The following is a 25,238-nucleotide window of genomic DNA, read 5'->3' on the forward strand; positions in this document are numbered from 1 at the left end:
CTATAACATTCTTCCCCATGATACATAAAAACTATCAACATAGGGGCCCCTGGGTGGCTCAGTCGGTTAAGCCTCCGACTTTGGCTCAGGTCACGATCTCACAGCTTGTGGGTTCAAGCCCTGCGTCGGGCTCTGTGCCGACAGCTCAGAGCCTGGAGCCTGCTTTAGATCCTGTGACTCCCTCTCTCTCTGCCTCTCCCCGGCTCACACTCTATCCCTGTCTCTTTCAAAAATAAATAAACGTTAAAAAAAATTTTTTTTAACTGGGGCACCTCGGTGGCTCAGTTCGTTGAGCGTCCGACTTCGGCTCAGGTCATTACCTAGCGGTTTGTGAGTTCGAGTCCCCCATCAGCCTCTGTGCTGACAGCTCAGAGCCTAGAGCCTGCTTCATATTCTGTGTTTCCCACTCTCTCTGTCCCTCCCCTGCTCACACTCTGTCAATCTCTCAAAAATAAATAAACATTAAACATTTTTTTCTTAAAGTTCATTGGAGATGCCAACAGAAACCATCTCCTAGCCTTGTCCTCACTGCCCCAAATTGTCCCGAAGCTGCAGGAGCATCCTGGAGCCCATCATCCCCATCAAGATGTGGGTCTGACTCTGAGGCCAGGATACGTTATGATCTCCTTCAGGTCAGAGAGCCAGGTTAGGGTGCCCCCTGCTGTCCGCTGGGCTGTGGCACAGGGAACACCCGACTCACAGTTTAGCCCCTCGTGGCACATCCAGTTAATCTCTGAAATTCAGTGCCACGATTTGGAAATTCCAACTAAGATAGAGCCCATCATTCTGGTACCTTGACTGGGAAAAGAGGTTGTTGTTTTTTTTTTTAAGTAAAGGTCAATTATAAAAAAAAAAAAAATTCCATCTATCTCCTACATCAGTGCTATGATCTGAATGTTTGTTTCCCCCCAAATTCATCTGTTGGAATCCTAATGCCTGATGTGATGATGTTAGAACAGGATGCCCTTGGGAGGTGATTAGGTGATGAGGGTGGGGTCCTCACGAATGGGATTACTCCCCCTATAAGAGACCCTAACCCATCCCCTACACGTCAAAAGAGGAGAAGTATGCCAGTACAAACAGGGCCCTTACCTGACCATGCTGGTACCCTCCTCTCAGACTTCCAGCCTCAACGACTGTAAGGCATCGATTTCTACTGGTTATAAGCCACCAAAAATACCAAAATACGGTTCCGTTTTAGCAGTCCAGATGGACTACGACGGTCAGCAGCCAGTCTGATCCTGAATACTAACCCCTAACCTTGTCCCTGAACGCTGGGCCCTCGCTTCTGATCTCTGGCCCTCACCCTGACCCTAGACCCTGACACTAGGCCCCAGCTCTAGCGCATGGCCCTGGCACCCCAACCCCAAACCTTAACTCTAAACCCGAAATTCTCACCATCACCCTAACCCTCACCCCTTGCTGCCATGGAAGATGTGTGACCATTAACCCAATTATCTTTTAACATTTTCACAAAATAGGAAAACTGTGCCAAGAAACTAACCACAAACATGCTTCAGACACATACTTTCTCATGGAGTCGTAGCTGTCACTTTTCTGTTTTCGCCATCCAAACTAGGTGTGCTTTTTTTTATTTTATTTTTGAGAGAGAGAGAGAGAGAGTGAGTGCGAGCTGGAGAGGGGCAGAGACAGAGGGAGACAGAACGCAAAGCAGGCTCCAGGCTCTGAGCCGTCTGCATAAAGCCCGATGCGGGGCTCGAACTGACAGACCGTGAGATCATGAACTGAGCCGAAGTCGGACACCCAACCGACTGAGGCACGCAGGCGCCCCCTAAGTGTGCTTCATTTAAAATCACGTCTTCCCCAAGTGTACTACCATGGTACAGAATGAAGCCATAACACAACAGTGAAAGAAAACACATGATTCTAATAAAGAAAAGGTTTATTTTTAAAGATTTTTGGAAAACATGTAGTCAAGAATTTCAATCCCACACAGGAAACACAAGCCATGCCAAGAAGGCTGAAGTGCCTGAACGAGGTTTATTGATAGCCTTTGTATTTACCCAATGTGTATCTACTCATGAAAATCTTGGTTTCAAACTTCTGGCATTAATTCCCTGAAAGGTCCAGACTGGCAAAAGCATTCTTACATACACAGTTGATTTTTACACCGCATCCTTGATATTTATAAATTTGACATTTGCTGTGTACGTGTCTGTGGCTTTACTACTTTCAAGACACAAATCACACACAGAAATACATACTCCTCAGAACATAAAAGTCCACAGCTGTCTAGAACGTGGTTTACAATACAGAGGTTACAGGCCACACAGACTATACATAATCCATCTGTCGGGGAACAGACAGCAGTGCATCATCTTGGACTCTGGGGAGGGGCACTTCGGCCCAGGAAAACCCATTTACAATTCTTCTCTACGTGTATAAGATAAACACCAAACTATTTCACATATATTACATCTATATATATATTTTTAACCAAATTCTGGTTTAAGTATCGCAAACAGACAACATGTAAATACAAACACAAATGTTAGCAAAGGTCTAACCTATGTAGGGAAAAACATGTCTTATGCACGGTGAAGAGGCTTTACAGTCTAGCGTGAAGGCAAATGTGATTTAAAAAATAAATAAAACCCATGTACAATTATAGGAAAAGAACTTAGTCAAGCCACCCAGTGTGACAGATTTCACAAATATGCATTTGACCTTATGCTCCGAATGTCCGTGGATCGCAGAGATCAGTACACGCCGGTCAGCGTGATGTCGGCACAGATGTGCGCACCACTAAGTGATGTCAAGTCCTCAAGTAAACGTAAACTGGGCGCTTCTGAGACAGCGATGCCCAGCCTTCCGTTAGAAGCCAGGTTGAGAACAACTGTGAAGTCACTGTCTTTATAAAAAATTACATTTCCAGATCTAGGGCAACAGACATATTTTCCCAGCTCTGCGTGCACACAGTATCCTGTAGAAAATGATTAAATTACTTAAAAAAGAAGAGAAGTTTAAGAATAAATAAATAAATAAATAAATAAGCAGAACTCAGTTCAGCTGGTGAAACCACAAAGACACACTCAAGCTCAGCAACACCGGATAAAATCAGTCATAAAATCTGGATGATTGATCCCACAGCAGCACTCTGAGTTTGGGTCTATTGTTAACATTTGATACCACTGTTTTCTTCTTTGGGCACAAAAAGCAAGTTTGAAAAGAACCAATGTTTTGGAACTTGGTAAACACAGAAACCTGTCAACACAAAGGGCCTAGAGAAGGTAGAACCCACAAGCCCCTGGGGTTAGACTGTTATTCTAATGCAATGGAGCTACTAAGATACATACATTTGTTATTAAGAAAAATTAGAAAACGAACACATCTTCTTCTCCAGAATTATAAAAGATAAAATCTGTTAATCGTTAATGTGATTACAGAAAAGTAGCCAACTGAAGGAAAAAAGAAAAAACAGCACGGGTTGTTGTGACGTTGTCTGCAATGTATCTCCTGCAGCCTTAATGCTTCCCACCTGTTTTGAGGACCGAGCACATCCGTGCCCTAGACACCCATGAACATACTCAAGGTTGCGTCAACGGTCATCCCCAGCGTTGGAGTAAAAGTAAGGCAGCTCACTGCGCACAACGCTCGTTTCATTCTCGAGTATTTTCTTCAAGGGATTATCTGACACTGGTTCTTCTAAAGGTAAGAAAAGGCGTCAGGAAGATATTCCTTGAATCATTTTGGAATCCCAGAAAGACATCTGGCAGTTTGATACTTTTATTCCTCCTCCCCCATCACAAAGTTCTCTCTTTTAAAATTACAATGGACAACCCACATCCAATCTAATTACATTTATTTAAAATAAGGGAGCGCTTTTCAATAACGTTCCCCCCATCCAGAGAACTAAAAGGGTTAGGGGAGCTCAGCGCCAGTAATTACGAGGCTGACACCATAAAGTGCTAACGTGGACACAGGTGTGTCACACCCAGAAAAGATTTACACACTTGCAAACTTGCACTTTCACTTTTTCTAAGCAACACAGGTTCCTTTCAACTTCAGTCTTCGTAGGTTACCTCGAGTGGGAGACGGTCACCAAAGCGGTCTCTGCAGGCAGACGTCGGAGTTTCATCAGAACAAAAAGCAAACACCCTTCTCAAGAGATGCTCTCCCTTCTGAGAAAACCTTCTCCTATGCGCTTTATGTTTATCAGATTATGTTTACCGAAATGATACCACTGAATGGAGATTCTACAGGAAAACCAAGAACGAACTAAAGACAGGAAGGTCGAGAGGAGAGCACTTTCCGTCCCCACAGCACGGGCCCGGGCCACCCCTCGGGGACAGCAGGCACAGCATCAGCTCTGCCTCGGTGCCCTGTTCCCACAGACTCACTTCTCCCTGTAATAGAGCAAGTAGTATTTCAGGGGGTCTGGCAGAGGGAGGCTCAGGACCTTCTCCCGCAGGAAGTTCACCGGTGGGGCTGGCTTGGCTTCGGGCGGGGGGGCCCTGTCCTCCTCCCGCGACTCCTCTTCCAAGTCCTCGCAGCTGTTGTCGTCAGAGGGGCTGGAAATCCGACTGGCAAAAACCTCTTTGTCCAAAAAGACGATCGTTTCCATTCGACGGCGGCGCACTCTCCTTCGTTTCACCCCCGGAGCGTTCTTCAGTCCGTTTCCGCTGCTGCTCACCGTTTCCTGACGAATGACCTTTTTGATGGTGCCCCGGATGGCGATGCGAGCCAGGTCCTGGAGGCTCCGCACGGCCAGCGGCGCTGCGGAGCAAAGGAGGAGACGTGTCAGCCTTGTCTGAGAGTGACCGGGACAGCACAGAGCCCTAACCCTGGGAAGTCTTCACGTCACTGTCATTCACTGGCGTATTCACAGAACAGGCACGAGAGAGCGTTCCTGGCAAAGTCAATTAGTTAGTGCTCTAGTGTGCATGCATGTGGTCCTTCTCGAAAGATATTTTCAAATACATCGACCCTGAACTTACAGAAGCAAGATCGAGATTGTTTGGCTATTCAGTCAGAAGCAAGGGAAAACCCTGGGCTACGGTGTTCTGCTTCCTGGACAGCCAGGTTCATTATTCTATTTACGTATTCATTCGTGGGTTCTAGCTCATCCAGTGGAAACACAGAGGATGTAGGGCTCCAGAATTCTTTTGTCTATCTTAATATTTTCACAGTACTTTACAAATTGAGTATTAGTTCCTCTTTTTTGATTTAAGCAGAGAACAGCAAATCCAAACGTTTTTAGTAAGTACAAAAACTCCAAAGCATACTGAGGAAAAACAGAATCTCGTGATCAACGCAGGCTCAATTTAATGCTCAATTTAACGCAGGCAGTACGCACATGGCAACAGAAGAGCTTTTTTCTCAAAGGGAGAGGAATGAGGGGCTGTGTGTTTAAGTACATTATACTGAAAGGCAGCGTCACTTTTTTCCCTCCAGTACCTAGCTTCTGCCAAAAGAGATGGCCCCCTACAATCTAGGGGGGCTCTTAGATTGTCTGTAACATTTATCACCCAAATCAGAGAGGCCTGCACACAATTCCATGCAAGGCTCACTGTTCCACAGGAGCCCTGGAAAGTGCTCTTGCTGGAGGCTCTCAGCACCTTCTCCCCTTTGTCCACACCAGGCTTCCTCTCCTGCTCAACTGTCCCCTCTCTCGTCCGGGACAGGCTCCAGCACTTGCCCCACTCCGCAACACCGAAATCACGACCTTCCGTTCAGCGCGTCCTGCCTTTCCTTCCCTTCCCTTCCCTCTTCACGGGCTGTTGCCACTCAGTCTGCTGAACGGACTCCTTCACAGGTCACCAGACCTCCAGGACTCACATTCTGGCTTCCCTGGCTCGCCCCCCCCCCCCCCCCCCCCGAGGCGCCCACTTGCAGGGAACTAACTAGGCCCAAGCCTCTCCTGTGAGCTCCCTCCTCCACCCAGGCCAGTGGTGTTCCCTCACGTGCTGATTCCCACCACTTCCCCCTCTCCGTGTGCCTATCGATCTCTGTTTCGGCATCCATTCTGTGGCTTCGAGTAACAAAGACTGGGCAACGGCTCCTAGGGCTCTGCTCCAGTCCTGACTGGGGTCCCAAGCCTCCCACAGACCCCCATCTACAACAGATGCCGGACACCTCAGGCTCCACATCCTTCCTCAGAAAGGCCCTGTGTGCCTGCCCCTGAGTCCCTTCCACTCTAGAGGCCACGGTCTCCATCGACACAACTTTACGAGTCCAGAAAACTCCAGCCCAGCAAGAGGCAGTTACAAACAACTGGGTTGTTCGCTTCAGGAACCCTAAGCATCACGTGATTACCCGTCATCCAGCATTTGCTCTGAAGCGCTAGCCTCAAAGCTGGCATCTCAGGGTGCCCTCCATGTTGGCACAACTTTTTTTGAATTTTTTTACTGTTTACTTATTTTGTGAGAGAGAGACAGACAGAATATGAGCAGGGGAGGGGCAGAGACAGACACAGAATCGGAAGCAGGCTGCAGGCTCCAGGCTCCGAGCTGTCAGCACAGAGCCCGACGCGGGGCTCGAACTCATGGACCGTGAGATCATGACTTGCGCCAAAGTCGAACACTTAACCGACTGAGCCACCCAGACGCCCCCGTGTCACCACAACTCTTACCCAGATCGGATCAAGCCCTCACACCAAGAGACTTGTCTTCAACACCCTGCCCCTGCCCCCCCCCCCCCACCCCGGGTCCCATAGATACTCCAACTGTGCCCTCACCTCTGGTGCTACTCAGGTAGCATTCTGGAAGGGAGTGCTCCGGCCAACTGTGAGCAACGTTAGCTTATCCTGGTGGGATTTTCAGAGAGCCTGCATGTGACAAAATCACCCTGCAGCCGGCCACAAGGGTAATCAAGAAGGCAGATGCCCCACATCTCTTAGTTCTACTATCTGGTGGCTCGCCACAGCCCACATGATAAACTCAGGTCTAACCTACGTACTGGGCTGGCGTCTCCTGTACACCCTCACTCAGACCACACCGGGGAGTGGGCCACATCGGCCTCTGCTCATGCTTTTTCTCCCTTTCTTCTCTCTTCAGAGAATTCATTTTCACCCAGAAAGACCAAGCACAAAGAAAGGTCCCATCCTCTGTCAAACCCTCCCTGGCCCCTCTCAGGCACTGTCTATATTCTACTGTTGTTTGTTACATTTCAAGGACCACATCTATGGCATGTGACCTCCACTTAGCAGAGACAAAGGCGGAGCATTACTGTTCGATAAACGATTCCTCACAAATAAAAAATAAAAAAATCCTGCAAGGAATTTGCCAACACATGTATTACCTTTGGGTGGTAAGATCATGGTTACTGTTTTTCCTTTTTGTACATTTTCCGAATTTTCTAAATGATCGGAATGCAGAAACCATGCTGAATAGTTTTATTTTAAATAAGTCATTTGCAATTCTCACTGCTATGTAAATTTGTTTAAACTAGAAAACAGTATTTGGATGAACGCCAGCCCCGATGTTTGCTCCTTCTGGGTCTACATCCTGAAGGAGTTGCAGGCACAGGCCTAGTCAAGTCAATGCTCCTCAGCAAGCCTCCCACCACACACCAGCCAGCCGGCTGAGACGTGTGCCCATGAGGTGGGCCCAAGGAGGACAAGGTCCCATGACTCAGCAAGAGCCCTCTGGCTCGACGGTACTGGGAACACACTCTCTCTGGAAGAGCTTTCCACGTAGCAGAATTAACTCCCTTTTGTGGGAGTCTTCTGCTTCCAATGGCATGACCAGAAATAACTCCTGTGGATTTAAAAGAAGGCCAAAATAACCTAAAACAGGCTAAAAACAGATCATGATTTTTACAATACGTAAAAAACCATTTGTAAAACTGTAAGGCTTCAGAATCCTCTTTAATATTAAAAGCCTCCTTAAAATTTTTCTTTCTCTTCAAATTCTAACGAGATTTTTTAAAAGATCTGAAAGGTAAGTGAAGATCTTTGTACTTACGTAACTGGACAAGTCTTGATTTTCCTGTCTCTGAATGACAGGGCTGGATCAGAGGAGCAAAAGAAACAGCCAGAATCTTTTTGGTTTCCCAAGCAGAAGGACCAGTTCGTGTTATCTTAGTCAACTATCCCAAAGAGAAAATGAGAATATTCAAAAAATGTGGCTACTGTTAGTTTATATTTAATCATTCCTACACGTAAACTAAAAAAACACAGATACGCTAACAATGAAAGAACCTGACATCAGGGGCCCCTAATGTGATGTGGCAGGAAGTACACAGTACTTATTAAAATCTTTGCAAATATGTTTCGCCTGAATATGTTCAAAGCTTCTAGACCGAATTTCTGTTAACAAGAAATACATACGTTAGAGAAAAGAAGTCAAAGGATAACAAGAAGAGACAATCAGATGAGATGACTTCCCAGGGCTGTCTGCGAGAGTCCCTGTTGGGGGCAAAAGTAGGGCAGAGGGGGGGTGGGGAACATCCTAAAGTCAAAGTCATTACAGACACTCATGACCACCTATAATGCTTCAGTTTAGACTGGATACCAGGCTGTTGTTTCCAGAACAGAAACAATAAAAAGACTTTCTTGCAACATGACCACACACAAAACAAAAGCTACTGTTACAGTTTTGCCAGGACTTCCTTGAAGGGACCATGCCACCTTGGGTATGTTGGAGCTTCTCCTCACTACGGTGTTTATGTGAATTTCTATGTGACATCACCACCAAAACACACAGATTTGGAGTGAATCGCAGTCTTAGAAGCACAGGAAGAGCCTAATTAGACCACGTGGCCCTCCTGTGTGTTCTGTGTAACCAGTTTCTAACGACCCAAACAGGTGACAGTACTATTTTTGCCCAGCTTTGGCATGCTGAGATTATATGCTCTCTTGTCTAAAAATATCTAAGCCAGCAAAGCTTCTGAAAACTAAGATTCTATGTCATGAATCTGGGAACTGAAAGCATTAAGTGGCCACGTACTGGGTAAACAGGTCGCTCACATTCCTGTACCCCAGCATAAACTTCTTCTTCAAAAACTTTTTTCCAAGGAGAAATTCCAGTTATGCTAAACACCAAACATTTAAATATAATCCGTCAATAATGTGTGAACCCTTCAGGAAAACTGTAAATCCATATTCTACATTCCAGACGAGGAGACAGATACTGAAAATATGTCCATAATCCTCAAATTATTCAACATGTAACACAATTCCAGTAAAAGGTCTGAAGTATTTCTGTGATGCAACAAAGATTTCTAAAATAAGTAAAGATGTACTTAAAACAATATTCTGAGAAAGAAGAGCAAAAATGGGGACATCCAGCCCTGCCACATACAACAATCTACTAGCAATGACAGCAACAGCAGGTGGGACTGTTAGCAAGGGGACGGATGGCTCCTCTCCTGCCAAAGTCAAAACACAGAGTCTCCAATCAAGCACCCGGAAGAGGTCATGGGTATAGACAAAGACTAAGAACATCCACAAACATGGATATGCACAGCCTCGTCACAGCGGCACTGCTTGGAAACAGCAAGAAGCTAGAAAGAACCGAACTGGCCATCAAAAAATCACATTCTCATACGCCACCAAGAAACATTTTGAAATGAACAAAATAAGGACAAAAAAGAATTTCTACTTATATTGAGCACCAAATACCCAAAATGAACAATAAATGATGTATAAAACTTACAAACTATCAACTCCCATTTCATATGTCTGGATAGGGATGGAAAGAAAGTGTGCATATCTTCACGTATGAAAAATTGTGTTTGCTTATATAGTTTTTGCATAAACACATAAACTAAAAACAAACAAAATGGTTACCTACAGGTGAAGTAGAGGGAACACAGAGGGGAAAAAATTCTGTGAGTATTCATTACTTAAACTTTGGAATCTTATAAATGTTTTACCAAGTTACAAAACCTAAAACGGCAATCCCTAAAAACTGAAAACAAATGAGCTGTGAGTCAGGCTGATGGTATAACCTCACAGGAAAGCATTATTTCCAGTGACTTTAAAACATGTTAATTTCTACATCCCCGGTGTAATAGAAGGGCCAAAGAAGCTCCCCACCCCCCAAGCCCCCGCCCACATCTTGAGCCAGTTTCAGAAATCAAATTCTTGGTGCCGATGCTGTGGATAAACAAGGAGCCGCGTAGTCGAGGACTGGGACTTTAAGCATGGCAGACCGAAGAAGTCAGAAAAACCCTCTCACCCTGACTTCAAGATGGAAGTACCAATATAAATCCATGGTGTATTTTATGTCCAAAAAAACCAAACCAACAAAAAACATAAGATTGTGTGTGTGTGTGTGTGAACTTCCTAGCTCCAGAGTTCCACCGAAAAACTCGCCCAGCATCAAAGATTCCCACAAAGGCCCCACCTGTGTTCTCTAAACACCAATTCCCACTGAACTTAAAATTAACAGAGATCCTCAGAAATGGCTAGCTCCAACTTTGTTGTAAGAAATATACATATGTATACAAAGTGGGTGTGGAACATCTTTTCTTACCAGAAAGTAACAAAACTATCACAGACTACTGAAATTGTATCCAAGCCCAGGAGCCAAGCTGGAGAGGTCCCCACGGGCCAAGACAGGACATGTTAAGCTTCACTGAGAATGGTGGCACGATTAAGATATTGAGTATGTTTATATCCATTAATTCACACCGACACTAAAAATCAAATAAAATCTTACCAGTCACCACCTTCAGCAGATGCTGGAGAACCAGATTACTGAGGAAACTAGTAAACAAAAGTCAAGAATCAGAATGTATCCAGCCTCTCCCTCCACAGTGTGCCTAGGGTAACCAAATAAATGATGAGGGTGTTTCTCCTTAAGTATTCCAGGTACTATGAAGTTGCAGGATACAAAATCAATGTACAGAAATTCGCTGCATTTCTAAAAACTAGTAACAATGAAGCAGAAAGAGAAATTAAGAAAATGATCCCATTTATAATTGCACCAAAAATAATGAAATATCTAGGAATAAACTTAACCAAGGTAGTGAAAGGCTTGTACTCTGAAAGCTATAAAACACTGATGAAAGTAACTGAAGGTGACACAAAGACACAAAATGGATTAAGGAGTTAAACACGAGACCTGAAACCATAAAAATCCTAGAAGAGAGCACAGATGGTAACGTCTCTGACGTGGGCCACAGCAACTTCTTTCTAGATACATGTCCTGAGACAAGGGAAACAAAAGCAAAAATAAACTGTTGGCACTACATGGAAACAAAAAGCTTCTGCACACGGAAGGAAACAACCAACAAAACTAAAAGACAACCTACTGAATGGGAGAAGATAGTATTTGCAAATGACATTACTCAACCATGAAGAAGAATGAAATCTGGCCAAGTCAGAGAAAGACAAATACCATGATTTCGCTCATATCTGGAATTTAAGAAACGAAACAAATGAACAAGGAAGGGGGTGGGGAGGATATAAAACAGGCTCTTCGAGAACAAACTCATGGTCTCCAGAGGGGAAGTGGGTGGGGGACGGAGGAAACCGGTGAAAGGGATGAAGAGTACACTTATCTCAGGGAGCACTGGGTGACGTATGGAACCACTGAATCACTGTATCATACACCTGAAACTAATGTAACACTGTTACGTTAACTATATTAGAATGAAAATTAAAAAGAAAAAAGTGGGGCGCCTGGGTGGCTCAGTCGGTCGAGTGTCCGACTTCGGCTTGGGTCATGATCTCACAGCTCGTGAGTTTGAGTCCCGCATTGGGCTCTGTGCTGAGAGCTCGGAGCCTGGAGCCTGTTCGGATTCTGTGTCTCCCTCTCTCTGCCCCTCCCCCGTTCACGCTCTATCTCAAAAATAAACAAACATTAAAAAATAATAAAAAAAAAAAAAAAAGAAAGAAAGAAAAAAGTATTCGAGGTACTAAATGATGAGAAATGATGGAAGCAGAATTTACCATCCTGTATCCCTTAATGAAATAGTGGATCAGGACCACATTTGCACTGCTGGCATCGGGTATGATGTGAGTGTATATGGACATACACTGTAATACCTGGTAAGTATTCTCGCACCCTCCCTCCCCACCAAAAGTTGAGTCAAACTGCAAACTAAGCAAGTCTTTGGATCCAATTAGCAATTTACAGCGAACACAGAGAAGAGAAGAAATATGTAAGATACCACCACAGAGATATGTAATCTCCAAATCCAGGCTGTAGGAAACTCTATAAGACAAATGCAAGGATAAAGTTAAAAAAAAAAAAAAAAAGTTATAGATAAGAAACACTTTAGACATATATCAACCAGGGGTGCCTGGCTGGCTCAGCCGGTGAAGCACGCAACTCTTGATCTCAGGGTTGTGAGTTCAAGCCCCATGTCAGGTGCAAAGATTACTTAAAACTAAAATCTTTAAAAAGGAGAGAGCAAGATATCAACCAAATGCAAGACACAAATCAAATGTTTCTCACAAATTCCATCAGCATTGTAAGTTGATTTTTGCCTCCAGAAAAGTTACTGATACCACAGGTCTGGGAACTCTGCTGTTTGAACTGCTCTGCTGGAGAACACAACGCTCTGTACTTGGCCCAAAGCTGATAAACGGATCTGTAGCACATTCAAATATATCTTACAAATGCACAGTATGAAAACATAATTGTCTTGTTGAATTATGATGCTGCACACGTGAAACTAATACATCAATTACATCTCAATAAAAAAAGGAGGGCAAGAGGGAATTTGGGGGAGCAACAGAAAATGTTCTATATGTTGTTTGCATTGTATGCTACCTCTGTCGTCACTTGTCAAAATTCAATGGATTATACAGTTAAAATTGTTCAGTTTTATTCTATGTGAATTGTACCTTAATAAAACTGACAAAATTAAAAAAAAAGATATAATCAAATTAAACCCTATTCAAATAAACTATTCAAATAAATTCTGAGATAATCAGGAAAATCTGAACACCAGCTGACCATCTGAAAACACTAAGAATTACTTGATCGTAATTTCAGGAATTACTGAATCCTACACTAACAGCACTTGGGGTGGGATTGTAAGCAGTTTTTCTTAATTATCATATCTTCTGGATTTTCTACAATGAATGATTACTTTTTAAACAAAATAAATGCTAACATTTTAAAATTGCAGAAAATCACACAAAAATGCACGATCTCCCATTTTTATCATTTCCATTTTTCCTACTTCTTTGTGATGGAGACATTCTTCCTTAGGACCAACTCAAGTTTGATTAATCTTGCTCATTTCTTACAATCTGTTTGCCTCAGTGCAGCACAATATCCACAGCACACAGAAACATGACCAAATAGCAGACTTAGACAAGGTTCATACTAAGGAAGAGACTCCTGTAGAATGCTCACTGTCACAGAACCAAACAATCAGACTAACAATCAGAATTACGGAAGTAATTTTTATGTGTGAGCCTAACAACAGAATAAGCATACTAGAATAACTGTGGAGGAGGGAAGGGAGGTGGGGGAGAGGAAGGAAAACAGGAGGAGGCAGAGGGATGTGAGCGCAGGGCTTACAGTGCAGGCTCCAGGGTGCCTTCCTGGGTCTGCCCTGGCCCCAGCTAGGCTGCTTTTATGCCCTGTCCCTGCCTGGGTCCTCATCTGTGAAATGGATGGAATTGTTGAGGGATACAAGGAAAAATGTATGTAAACTTCCCGGAACAGAACTTGGCCCATAGTCAAACACGTCAGTTATGAAAGGAATCTGACCTTCTCCTCCAGTGGCATGACAAGGATGCCCCCTACTTTGAGAAGACTCTTCATGTATTCTTCATGCTCTTTCTGCACACCAGCCCCACAGTACACACGATCGTACTGAGAACAATCTGGAGAAATCTCCAGGCAATTGCCAATAACAAAGGAAGGTTCACAGAAGTCAAATCTAGAAGCAAAAAATGTTTTCTGTAACTGAACTGATCACATTACAAGTCTACAGAGTAAATCTATGTTAACCACGGATTAGTTTTTCATTGAACAACCCTATAGTGAGGTAATGCAATTCACAGAGCCAGAAGCTAGAAGACAGACTTCCAAAAAGAATTATACTCTTAATTAACAGAATCCAAGAAATTCCAAACAAAATATTATGGAAGTGAATGCCATAAGCACGATCCAAGCTTAAATCATCCAACCTCCATTCATCACAGTCTTTGTTCCGTTTTTATAGACTACCTTATTTAGGATCTACTAAAAACGAGTAAAATGAAAGAAAAATACATTTGGTGTTTCTAAAAATGGTAAACTCTAAAATAAGAACTTTAATGCCTTATTTAAAAATGGCAAGAGGTAATTATATATACTACTTAAAGACAAATGCAACAATTCTGTTCTAGAAACTATTAGATGAAAACGTTATCTGTGTCAGAAACACAAAAATTGAGCAAAATGAATATTCTATTTCCTTTCTCTTATTATGTTGGTGAAAAATCAGTCTTGCCCTGGTATCATAGTTAAAAAAAAAAAAAAAAAAAAAAACCTAAAGCCCCTCAAAACCACAAAATATTTACAAAACAACTAGAACAGGGGGTGCCTGAGTGGCTCAGTCAGTTAAGAGCCGGACTTCGGCTCAGGTCATGATCTCACGGTTTGAGTCAAACCCCACGTCGGGCTCTGTGCTGACAGCTCAGAGCCTGGAGCCTGCTTCAGATTCTGTGTCTCCCTCTCTCTCTGCCCCTCCCCTGCTCACACTCTGTCTCTCAAAACTGAATAAACGTTAAAAGAAAAAAAATTTTTTTAAACAAAAAATAATTAGAACAGCTATACATATACCCCTGATTCTCCTGCCAAAGTTGAATCACGTTTGCTGGTATCCGAACACTAATAAACTCGTTTCTGTCAACGAATCAAAAGTTTAAATTGTAATTCACACACCAACCCAAGGCTAGTTAGTATCTGATCTTACTTGTCAAAGCTGTCACTGGTTCGAATGAAGAAGTCCAGCTTCTGCTTTGCATATTCTATTACATCTGAATGGAGTTCAACCCCGTGGTTCACACCAAAAGGACCTAAAAGGTTTCAGAATAAGAAAACTTTTAGAACTAGGGCAAAAATTCTTACTCTTTATTTCTATTTTTTCAATTGCAATGCACCAGATTCAGCACGTATAATTACATGAAGAAATTTGCAAGGTTTTGAGGTCTTGCCACATTATTGGACCTAAATCAAAAAGCTAATCTTTAAATATGCAGGGTAGACTATGCTCGCCACGTTGTAAATACTCGTTTCTTTGACATTACTAACTCCACACCTTTCCAAAGCCTGGGCCTCCCTGCTCTCAATCATTTGAAGATGTAAAAAAAACAAAAACAAAAACAAAAAAAACAACAAGATCTGCAACCAGGAATTCAAGATCTCACTAATGAATTGAAGAAGAAAAATGTATTTCCAAATGAAACTGGACACAGGCCTATTTGCCATAAGAGGTCGCCCTACTCAGACATGAAAATTTTAATAATCCTCACAAATAGGTTTTGATCATCATTAAAATAAAACTATAACCAAGTCACAATGAAACATTTTTTTATACCAAAGGAAAATTGTCAGTAATTGGAAATAAAGCTGTAAGAAAAGGTGGACGCCCACTTAACGATAAAGTTTTTGCCTCCGTATTGAACTGCCTCCAGATGAAATCCACGGACACAGACAGCTAGGGGAGTCTCTGTTGTGGGAATCCATTTATAGGAAGGTCAGCAACGGGCAACACTCATCTGGGATCACAGAGGGCCAAAGAGTGCTCTCCTTTCTGGAGGGGGAGGGGCAGCATGACAGCCACCGGGTGCCGATTCTATTGGAACTTTGTGCTTGCAGGAACGTGAATACTTACGTACAGGTTCACCAAGCCCCACACCTCACACCCGTTTGTGTACCAGAGGTAAGTCACACTGCCATTATTAAAAGCCTCCGTGTGAAAACCAACGGGGCACGTAATACCTTATTCACTAGGCAGATATACTGAAGTCACAGTGCAGCACCGAACACCACAATCCAACAGAAATCCGGGAAAATCAGCAACCATCCGCACACCCGTACCATTACATTTTGCCACCTGGGCTTCCCTGGTCCCCTGACGGCACTACAGCCATCCCAAGCCAAGGCTTCCCTCTCCTCCACCTGGACAACTTACCTGCGACTCTCTTCTCTCAACACCTGTCATACACACAGCTGCGGCCAAAACATTCTCTCATTAAAACACACCTTACTTGAGAAGTCGCATTTTCACTCTTTACAACATCAAATCCAAATTATCTAACTTCAAGACCCTCTGCCCAGTCGCTGACTTCCACCCCCACTGCTCTCAGGCTGGCAGCATTGTACCGGAATCCAAGAAAACCTTTCTCTACCTTCCCAGTCGTCCTAGTTTCATCCGCCCCTCTGTCAACACCTATTAAGTAGTTCATTCTAGTAACACATAGGGGACATAGTTCCCAAGAAGCTTAACACCAAACACAGTGTTAATCCATAGCTCCTGACCCACCCCAATAACAAGACGATTAAGAGGGGAGGGGGGGACACAGAGCAACAGTCAGGACGAGACATCAAGGGCGTGGCACTACACCCAGACCACAAGGCCCCTGATGAGGGCACTGCCCTCCCTAATCACACTGCACTTTCGGGTCAGTGGGACAGGAATGCGGCAGAAAGGGCAAAAAGTTCAGGGCCAGGTGGAAGGGCAGCTGAGGCCAAAAACGTCAGATGAAAGACTCCAGACCTCACACCTGCAAGTACTGGGTGGCCAGCATGGCCTTCAGCTCTCGAGCGATGTGCTTGAAGCAACCCTAAAGGCCGGATGAGCTGGAGAGAGGCCCAGGACACGTGCTGTCGGGACAGAGGTATCGGTCCAGTGCACGCAGCCTCCTCCCTGCAGATCCAAGATGTCTGTGCAGCAAAGGAAACTCTCCAGTCACCTCCTTCAGATACATCCAAGCAGTACACAGTGTCCTCTACAGCCCCCCAAAACTCCCCCCCCCTTCAGGTCTCTCTCTCCCCACTGCGACATCTAGTTACATTCCCAGCAAACTGGGGACTCAGAGAACACAAGCCATTTCTTTATGACTTCTAGGGAACGTCCAGTGCAACAGGTCACCTCAGGCTTACCATATGCCCTCTTTTCCTGAGGCTCTTAGTTATTTTCAATAGCGTTTCTAACCTAGTCAACATGATACCCCATCCCCCTCTCCGCCAAATATCGTATCATCCTTAGCTCCCCCATTTTCTGCTCCACTGAAGGGAACTGCCCTTCATAATACCAGAATGACACATAACCCGGGGTCCTGTGCAAAGCAGTTTAAATCCAAGACAAAGTGCGTGCAAAAATCATTCAGCTTTAAAGAACAAAACAAGGGGCGCCTAGGTGGCTCGGTCAGTTAAGGGTCAGACTTGCTCAGGTCACGATCTCAAAGTTCACGACTTCATGCTGTCAGCGCAGAGCGCTTCACCACCGCCCGCCCCACTCACATGCTTTCTCAAAAATAAACAAACATTAAAAAAGGAAAAAAAAAAAAAAAAAAAAAAAAACCACATTTAAAAATTTGAAGATACCAATCTATAGCCTGAAGTCAAATGATCAGTCTCAAAACATCACCAAATTCCCAAGCCTATAAACTTACAAAGATACCAAAAATCTTGGGGTGCCGGGGTGGCTCAGTTGGTTACGCATCTGAGTCCGGCTCAGGTCATGATCTCACAGTTTGTGAGTTCAAGCCCCACGTCAGGCTCCATGATGACAGCAGAGTCTGCTTCGGATCCTCGGTTCCCCCCACTCCGCTCTCAAAAATAAATAAACATTTAAAACAAAAAACAAAAAACAAAAATTTCATTCCATACCCGTGAATACCAACTGTTACTGCTAAGATTGTCTGTAACAACCGCAAAGAAACAATGTTGTGGCCTGCACCGCGATGGCTCTCGCCTGAAATCTCCAACTAAGAATCTCACACCAGTTTGACCAAGAGGTGTGTGCGCACAGGCACGTTCCTGATATTCCTTAGCGGGTCTCGTCACGACGCCTGGCACCTGGGGCCTGTGGTCCAGATGCCACCCTCCAGCCCCAGCCCCTCTTCACAGCAATCTTTTAAAGCGAGGTTAGCTCCCGCTACTCATTCCACCTCACTCAGAGTAAAAAAACCGACACCTGAGCCCTCAATTGTCAGCCAGCCCTGTTGTTTCAACAACAAAAATGCCAATTCCCATGTGCAGTCTCACAACTTGTTTGGAGAAAGAGGCAAAATGTCTTCAAATAAGATAACTTGTCCTTCCCATCCCTGGAATTTATTTACAAAGAAAAACCTACAGGTATTAACTCTTTTAGCATTAAAACAAAGCAAAGCAAGACTGCTTGGAACAATTTTAACTTCCAGGGAACTTTAAACTTAATTAGTCTCAGTTTACAGACAGAGAGACAAGGCAGGCTTGTGACTGTGCGACTGTGTTAATCAGGAAATCACTGTAAGGTCCCACTGGAATTCTCTAGGTCCTGTGCTGTCCAGAAGGAGGGTGCGCTGAACGGACTGCGGAGCTTCAGGTGGGAGGGGATAGGAACAGGAGGGGTCCCCGCAGAAAACTCAAAGGCCTCCCTCCACCAGCCCGGCCAATGGCTGTGCGTCAACAATCCCGGGGAGCAGGGGGGGAGTGCTCAGAAGGCCAAGTGCCGGGAGACAAGGCCCCACACTCTCTCCAGGTTTACCTAGAATGAGCCCCACCATGGAGCTGAGGTAGCCAGTGCCGCTGCCCAGGTTCAAGAAGGAGAGGCCTGGCTGCAGGTCCAGAGCTTCCATGACTTCTGAGTAGATGCACGGGGCTGAGAGGTGGATGTTTCCATGCTTCCACGCCAGGTCTTTATACGCATTTTCTTTAAATTCTTCCAGATAATAGTCTGCGCGGTCGACAGCTCGGAAAGCCTGCTCCACCAGCTCAGTCCGGATGTACTGTGCTTCTTTCAAATTGTCTATCAGTTCATCGTTGTCCTCACCAGCACTCACAGCACCTCCCATCGTCAAGACCACACTCAGGCAATACTGCAACGGAAAAAGTTTCCAAAGAGCTGTTTACGGAACAGGTAAAAGCCCAACAGAGTTTCTAATAACACGCCAATTTCGCATTCTAAAATAATACACGTGGAATGTATTTTGTCGGTACCCACCCACCACCCCACCCCAAGGATGCCAAATTCAGAAGGTTAAAAACAAACCAAAAGTTATGTATGAAATTCCATTGTATCCATCCAGAAGGAAATTTGTAGTTCATAATATCGAATGAATCCAAATGACCCTGAGGTACCTAAAACATATTTGACCACTGAAAAACATCATTTAAGTATGAATTCGATACTTCAGTACAAATTGTCAATCTACAAAGTCAGCTATTTAGGACTGAAATTATCCTGAATATAGATCTGCCCTAACAGGGACACAGGACAAAGTCACTGAATATAAACACAAAAGAACACAGATATGTCTAAAAAAAAAAAAATCATGCTAATATCAGCTTCTCTTTGAATATTTCAAGTGTTGTAGATCACTTTTGGTAAATCATTCTTTAAAAGCAAAAAAGAATGAAATTAAGGTGAACAACAAATACTACAGTTACTCATTCTTATTTGAAATTAAAATTTAACTGGTGTCCTATTTTTATCTGACAACTCTACACCCCCACATACACAGAAACATCAAGGCAAGCGATCCATTCAGTCTGTTCTTTCGGATATCTGGATGTACAAATTTCAGGCAAAAACACCACTAACAAAACTCTCTCAGCCGACTGGATGAATGGTGACATTTTATCGTAACAAGTACAAAATCTGTTTCCAGGCTACAGCTGCCACTAGAAGTCCCACACCCCCTCTGGCAGCGGATGCTCGGCAACCTCTCCACCTCGGACCAACAGAAGGTCCGCTGCTTCCTTTCCTCCCAGCTGCCTTCAAGAAGACAAAAGCGTGACCCCCTCTGAGCCAACCGCTAACATACCATGTTCCTCCATCTAATTCAGGGATAACATTCTCCCAGCTGAGGAGGTCTTACTTTTCCCAACCACAAAAAATACCTTCTCCAATTTTATACTTACTCCACGTAACTATTTTGAAAAGAATGACTTTACGTCACATAAAATGGTAACGTTTTACAAAACATCTGACATAAAACTGTTGGGAAACACAGAAACCACCAGACTTCGCAAAGACACATTCTCCACATCATTCTCCGCATCAGGACAACTTCCTGATACTATATCATAATTTATGATCACAAGGTTTATCCTCACCTCCCCCCCCCCCCCCAGTCGTCTGCATTTCTAACAGCAGAACGACAACCATCAGCAGTAGAGACTCCATGCACACGCACGCTGCTGGCGACCGCGCCGGGAGAGGTTTTCCAGGAATAAAAACAAGTGACCACACAACGAATCGTCCGCTTCTCACAACACATACACAAAATATGTAAAACATGGGGCTTAGCACAAACGCTCTTCCATTTATGGTTGGGATCACTCATCTTCATCAAGACTTTAGAGCTGAAGGTCATACTTTCCAAAGCACTGGGGTGGTCCAATTACTAGACTTTCACCCCATTTCAACTCGTTTCAGAGCCACTGTTAGGGTTAGGGTCCACAGCCAGCAAAGTTAGCTGCAGGGAGAGTGCTAATGAGGTCATGCTTAATCTTGGATAAGCCACTTAGTGCTGAGGCGACAGTCTACACCTCTAGTCTGGGGCAGTCATCTGAAAATTTAGGTCACTGCTTAAAAGTGGAGTTGCATTTGCTGCTTAAAGGTCTATTTAGGAAAAGGCCTGGAAACCACATATACTCCACGGTGGCTCTAACCCTGCATACAATGTTCTATCATTCTACCTCAGTATCATCATTCTATCTCCAGAAAGCAAAAACTATATATTGGGTATATTTTATTTTCCACTAAGTAATCTATCATTTATTTTCAACTTCTCCTCACTTTGAAAGTATGCAAAAGCTAGCCTTTTACTAAAAGAGCTACAACTTTTTACAGGTACCACCTGCCAGCCACTGGAGCTCCTTTTGGTTTCACAACATGATGAGGCAAATTGAGCAGCTACTTTGCTCGTGATCACACACCAGTGTGTGAGAAGAAGGCCAGAATTCAAACTCGGGACTGTCTAGCCAAAGGCCTACGTTTGTCACCCCACACCAAAAGCGGCTTTTAAAAATTCTCAAGGGAGAAACATTCTTTAACACAAAACACATTGGTAATCTTTGCCCCAGATGACAGACTAAAAACTATGGGGTAACCCTACCTGTTGTCACCGGTAGGATGCATGGGACCATCTATATAGGGTTAGATATTGCTAACCTGCCTCCCTCACACTGGATACAATCACTGCTTATTACTGACCACCCACGTGACTTGCAATTCTCAACATAATTCACTACTCTGGGGTAAATGGCCAACAGGACAACCTTACTCTCCTAGTGCTCCTTCCAAAATCAACTGCCTGTGGACAGCGAGAAAGATGGTTCAAGCAGCAGCAGGCATGGGAAGGTCTCGTGACTGACAACCAAGGAGGCTATAGCTGGGTCAACACAGCTGCACAGCTGTGATGGGGGCTCAGGATTCCAGTCTACACTGGGTTTGTCAGACTACACATGGAGAGTCGTGTTCCAACCTGAATATCCCTTCTTAAGGGAAATATGGACACGGCAATGTCATACGCAAAATGAGCGAAGGAAAAGGACCCTGCAGTGTAAGCCGTGAGAGGTTTTTCTTGTCTGTAATGCCAGTGCCTAAGTTTAGATTGGTGAGGAATAAACATTTTGCCTCCTGCCACTCAATGAGGTAGAACCAGGACACCTCCTCCCAGAGTATCCTCTATTTGAGATCAGCTCTTAGTTGATTTTGATGAGACCTTTTGGGCCACTTATCTTTTCTCTTCCCAGGCTTTAAGTTTGGTTGTAAACTCCCCAATAAAGATCAAGCCTCAGAAACCCCTAGGCCCTCACCCTCGACTCCAATAAAAGCAGAACCCAGGCCTGTGCTCCCTCAATCTCTCTCTTCACAGCCTCCCACTTCACGGTGCGGCCCCAGGTATGCTATAAAATTTCCAGGCTCTGTAAGTAATAAACCTTTGTTTTTTTCAAAGTTTCCTGATGGTTATTACTGAAAGGTGTCTTAAAATCATAATAACCACAAGGGCCAGTCCAACCGCGTTGGTTATTAATAGGCTGAGACCAGCAGAAAACAGACCTAAAACCACACCTCCTGTTGGCGGAATAATCAAAGAAACACAGATTTCTCATCTTGAAAACTAAAACTCTCGAAAGGAATACATACAGAGGGATTTTCTTCAAATACTTGAAAGGCTGCCACATATACAATATTCACGGACCGATAACAACTGGGGCAGAACACATCAGATGGAGATCATTTCTACTGAACACACAGAAAAGCTTTCTAACAACTAGATTCCAAGTACTGCACTGTTCTCAGAACCTGGAGAGCCTCTCACCCCCAGAGACATCCCAGGCTAGGTACAGCTGAGGGGGGTCCAAGAGGTCAAGGCACTGACCCCATCACCTCAGAGGTCCCCTCTCATTCCACCTGTAAGGCTCTACTTCACCCAAGCAGAGCCACAAGCTGGGAGTTGTTTATAGGAACCTGACTTCACTAATTCTTGAAGGACAGTCTACTCAACACCCAAAACAGAGTTGTTTACTTCAGCCACTCCTCTGCCAAAAAAGAAAGAAGAAAACCATTACAGGTTTGTGACGAACAAAGGGGAAAGACAGAGATGTAGATAGCTTTTTTGAGGACAACACTGGAGCAAACATCCACCTGAGAGGCACATCCCATGGAAGAAAACAAAACTCGGGCACCCCAAGCAAGTTCTCCCTCCCCAGCTACAGACCTTCTTCAGATGCCTTGAAGTCCCAGGGCTCTGTGCCAATTCTAGCATCCCCAAGGCTTGGAAAGGCCAACCAACCATGTCACAGACTATCACCTCCTTTTTTTTTCTTTTTAAAGATTTAATTTTAAGTAATCTCTACACCCATGCTCAACTGACTGAGCCAGCCAGACGCCCCTAGACGATCACCTTCTGAAAAGCTCCAAGGTAGAATCTGTTTTAAACCCTGATAAACCTTGACTTGCCTTAGAACTACAAGCGCTTGCTGCTTAGTAAACTAGGGACAGATTAGATTGCACGTCTGTAGAGTCAAGCAAATCCAAGCGCGCAAGCAACGGGCACTGGGAGACCTCCGGGAAGCCCTGGAACGCTGGAGGGCGAACCGCAAGGCTCACCCCGAGACAACCCCCCCCCACCCACCCGCCCACCCGCCCGGGCAGCGGAGCAGGGGAATGAAGGGACCTGGGCTCCTTGGAGGGGAGGTGCCGGGTCGGGTTGGGGGATGGAGGAAGAGATGTGGGAGGGGGCACCCCGGGGAGGGGAACGCTGGATGGGGGGAGGAGGAGACACCCCGCGGAGGGGCGGGGGGGAGTCGCCGGAGGAGCGGGGAGAGGGGAGACAGGAAGGGAAGACGGCCGGGGAGGCGGGGAGAGGATAGGAGAACGCCGGAGCGGAGAGGGACGCCACCCGGAGGAGGGGTCCAGGCGCTCGGGGCCGGGAGCCAGGAGGGGAGACAGAGAGGAGGGAGGGGCCGGGGGGAGACGCCGCCGCCCGCCGCAGGCCGCAGGCCGGGCCAAGGGCGGCGGCGGTGGCGGCGGCTCTACCTCCGGGCTCGGCCGGCCCGCGAGATCAGGCCGCCTGGGCCGCGACCAGCAGCTCCTCGGGCGCCCCTCGCCCGTCCGCGGCCCGGCTGCGCTGCCCCGACCTCTGCCGCCGTAAACATCAGCCGCCCCACCGCGCCTGTGCGCGCAACGGCCCGACTGCGCGTGCGCCCCCGCCTGGCGCTTAAAGGGGCGACGGCGAGGCTGGTGGGCCCAGGCACGGTCTCCGCCGGAAGACTTTCCGACCGACGGCAGACTGACCTCGAGGCGCGTGCGAGGCAGGAGAGAGACGCAGGGCCTGAAGATATTGGGGAGGGGTTGGTGAAAGGACAGCTGCAGGTGAGGACAAAGGACAATGCAGGTCCGCGCTCCACCATGCAGGGACCCAGCAAGGAAGGGCTAACCGGTGAAGAAGAAATGAAAACGCTGTGTGATGCACAGTAACTCGAGGCGGTGACTACTCTTGCTTGGGCGACACGGAAGGGACATTGGAGCAAAGGTCTGCAGGACAAGAAGGATCCAGCTGTGCCAACAGAGGGGCCGATGGCTGCAGATCGGGGAAAGCAGACGTGGACAGGAGCCACCTGCCGTGCCCACACCTGAGAGGAGGCCACAGCGGGCCCCCGGCCCACCCACCCCTACTCCTCTTGAGTAGGCTGCCAACTCCCACACCCGCACCTGGGCAAACCCTTCACCTCTTTTCTGGGCCTCCGCAGAGAAACGCAGAGTTGGAACAGACCCCATGTAAGTTCTGTCCCACAAAGTGAACCGTGAACCCGTACATTCTCATGTTGTGGAGCTGGTTTACATAGCAATCTCCATAACAGACAACTGAAGACATCCCGAATGACACAAAGACCCAGCACAGTAGATTCTCAAGAAATGAAAGTTACTGTCATAAGGTTTTCATTCCTAGAGGATGATGGAGTTTGGGCAAGGGGGCAGACTGGTCAAATTTCTTTGGGTCCTTCGAGGCAAAGAGAACTGTTTTTGAGTAATATGAATAGGAGTGATATCAAAGGGAACATTATGCCAATATGAACTTCCCACTGCGCTGGAGGAAGGAGGAGGAAGCTGCCCCTAGGAAAGCATGCTGGGCGGGCCATGTGCTGGATGACAGGAGAGTGTGGTTGCAGACCCTGCAGACCTGGAGGAGTCAGGGTGTGTGTGCACCCACATGTGCGTCCCACACAGAAAGCGCAGAGTGAGGGTGCGTCTCCTTTGTTTGTCTCAAGGTGAGTCAAGGTTGTCCTCGTGAACCTAAGCTTTGGGGCCCGTGGGACACCACGTAGGCGGCCAAGCCGCTGAGGGTTGAAGGTGGACGTGATCTCGGAGCAGGGAAGTTGTGCTCCACGGCATCATGCTTTAGATGTTGTTGACCAGGGACACGGACCCTGCACAGGCTGCCCGATAAGCCCTCCACGTGAGAATAGCCGGAGATACCTTCGCCGAACACGAGTCAAGATCCTTCTGCATCTCGAAAGGGACCTCGTGGCTCTGTGTTCAGATCCACTGGCAGTACTTTCTTTAACGCTGCCTCCCCTCACCAGCCCCAGCCACCCTGGGGCCTGTCCTCTTCTGCCACCTTGATGCCACGTGTCCCTTTGTGAGCCACCTGCAGAGCTACC

General features: G+C 45.7%; 1 protein-coding gene across 4 annotated transcripts; it reads right to left on the reverse strand.

Moving 5' to 3' along the window:
- Nucleotides 1-1,885: 1,885 nt before the first annotated feature.
- Nucleotides 1,886-23,753, reverse strand: PCMTD2 (protein-L-isoaspartate (D-aspartate) O-methyltransferase domain containing 2). Of its 4 annotated transcripts, XR_006215323.1 has the most exons (8): nucleotides 23,614-23,753; nucleotides 19,114-19,202; nucleotides 18,610-18,940; nucleotides 14,830-14,932; nucleotides 13,638-13,809; nucleotides 7,926-8,049; nucleotides 6,698-6,787; nucleotides 4,680-4,737 (listed from the first exon to the last, which is right to left on the reverse strand). XR_006215323.1 is itself a non-coding variant. In XM_042979861.1 (7 exons), the coding sequence occupies exons 3-7, from the start codon at nucleotides 18,914-18,916 to the stop codon at nucleotides 4,358-4,360; spliced, it is 1,086 nt and encodes a 361-aa protein (XP_042835795.1). In that variant the 5' UTR covers nucleotides 18,917-18,940; nucleotides 19,114-19,202; nucleotides 23,614-23,753; the 3' UTR covers nucleotides 1,886-4,357. The 4 variants fall into 4 exon arrangements, 3 of the variants coding, with proteins under 3 accessions (XP_042835795.1, XP_042835797.1, XP_042835796.1); XM_042979861.1 differs by lacking the exon at nucleotides 6,698-6,787 and having other exon boundaries at nucleotides 1,886-4,737; XM_042979863.1 differs by lacking the exons at nucleotides 6,698-6,787; nucleotides 19,114-19,202 and adding an exon at nucleotides 23,035-23,159 and having other exon boundaries at nucleotides 1,886-4,737.
- Between the last annotated feature and the right edge of the window lie 1,485 nt (nucleotides 23,754-25,238).

The sequence above is a fragment of the Panthera tigris genome, chromosome A3 (genome assembly GCF_018350195.1).
Source record: "Panthera tigris isolate Pti1 chromosome A3, P.tigris_Pti1_mat1.1, whole genome shotgun sequence".
NCBI lineage: Eukaryota > Metazoa > Chordata > Mammalia > Carnivora > Felidae > Panthera > Panthera tigris.

What these genes read in the sequence shown, in the direction of transcription:
- PCMTD2 (XM_042979862.1), bottom strand. Translation starts at nt 18,916, where the DNA reads ATGGGAGGTGCTGTGAGTGCTGGTGAGGACAACGATGAACTGATAGAC. An exon ending in TCATGCCACTGGAGGAGAAG is followed by an intron (nt 8,050 to 13,637) that starts GTCAGATTCCTT and finishes TCTTTGGGATAG; the next exon opens with TTGACTAAGATAACACGAAC. An exon ending in ATCAAGACTTGTCCAGTTAC is followed by an intron (nt 4,738 to 7,925) that starts GTAAGTACAAAG and finishes TTTGCTCCGCAG; the next exon opens with CGCCGCTGGCCGTGCGGAGC.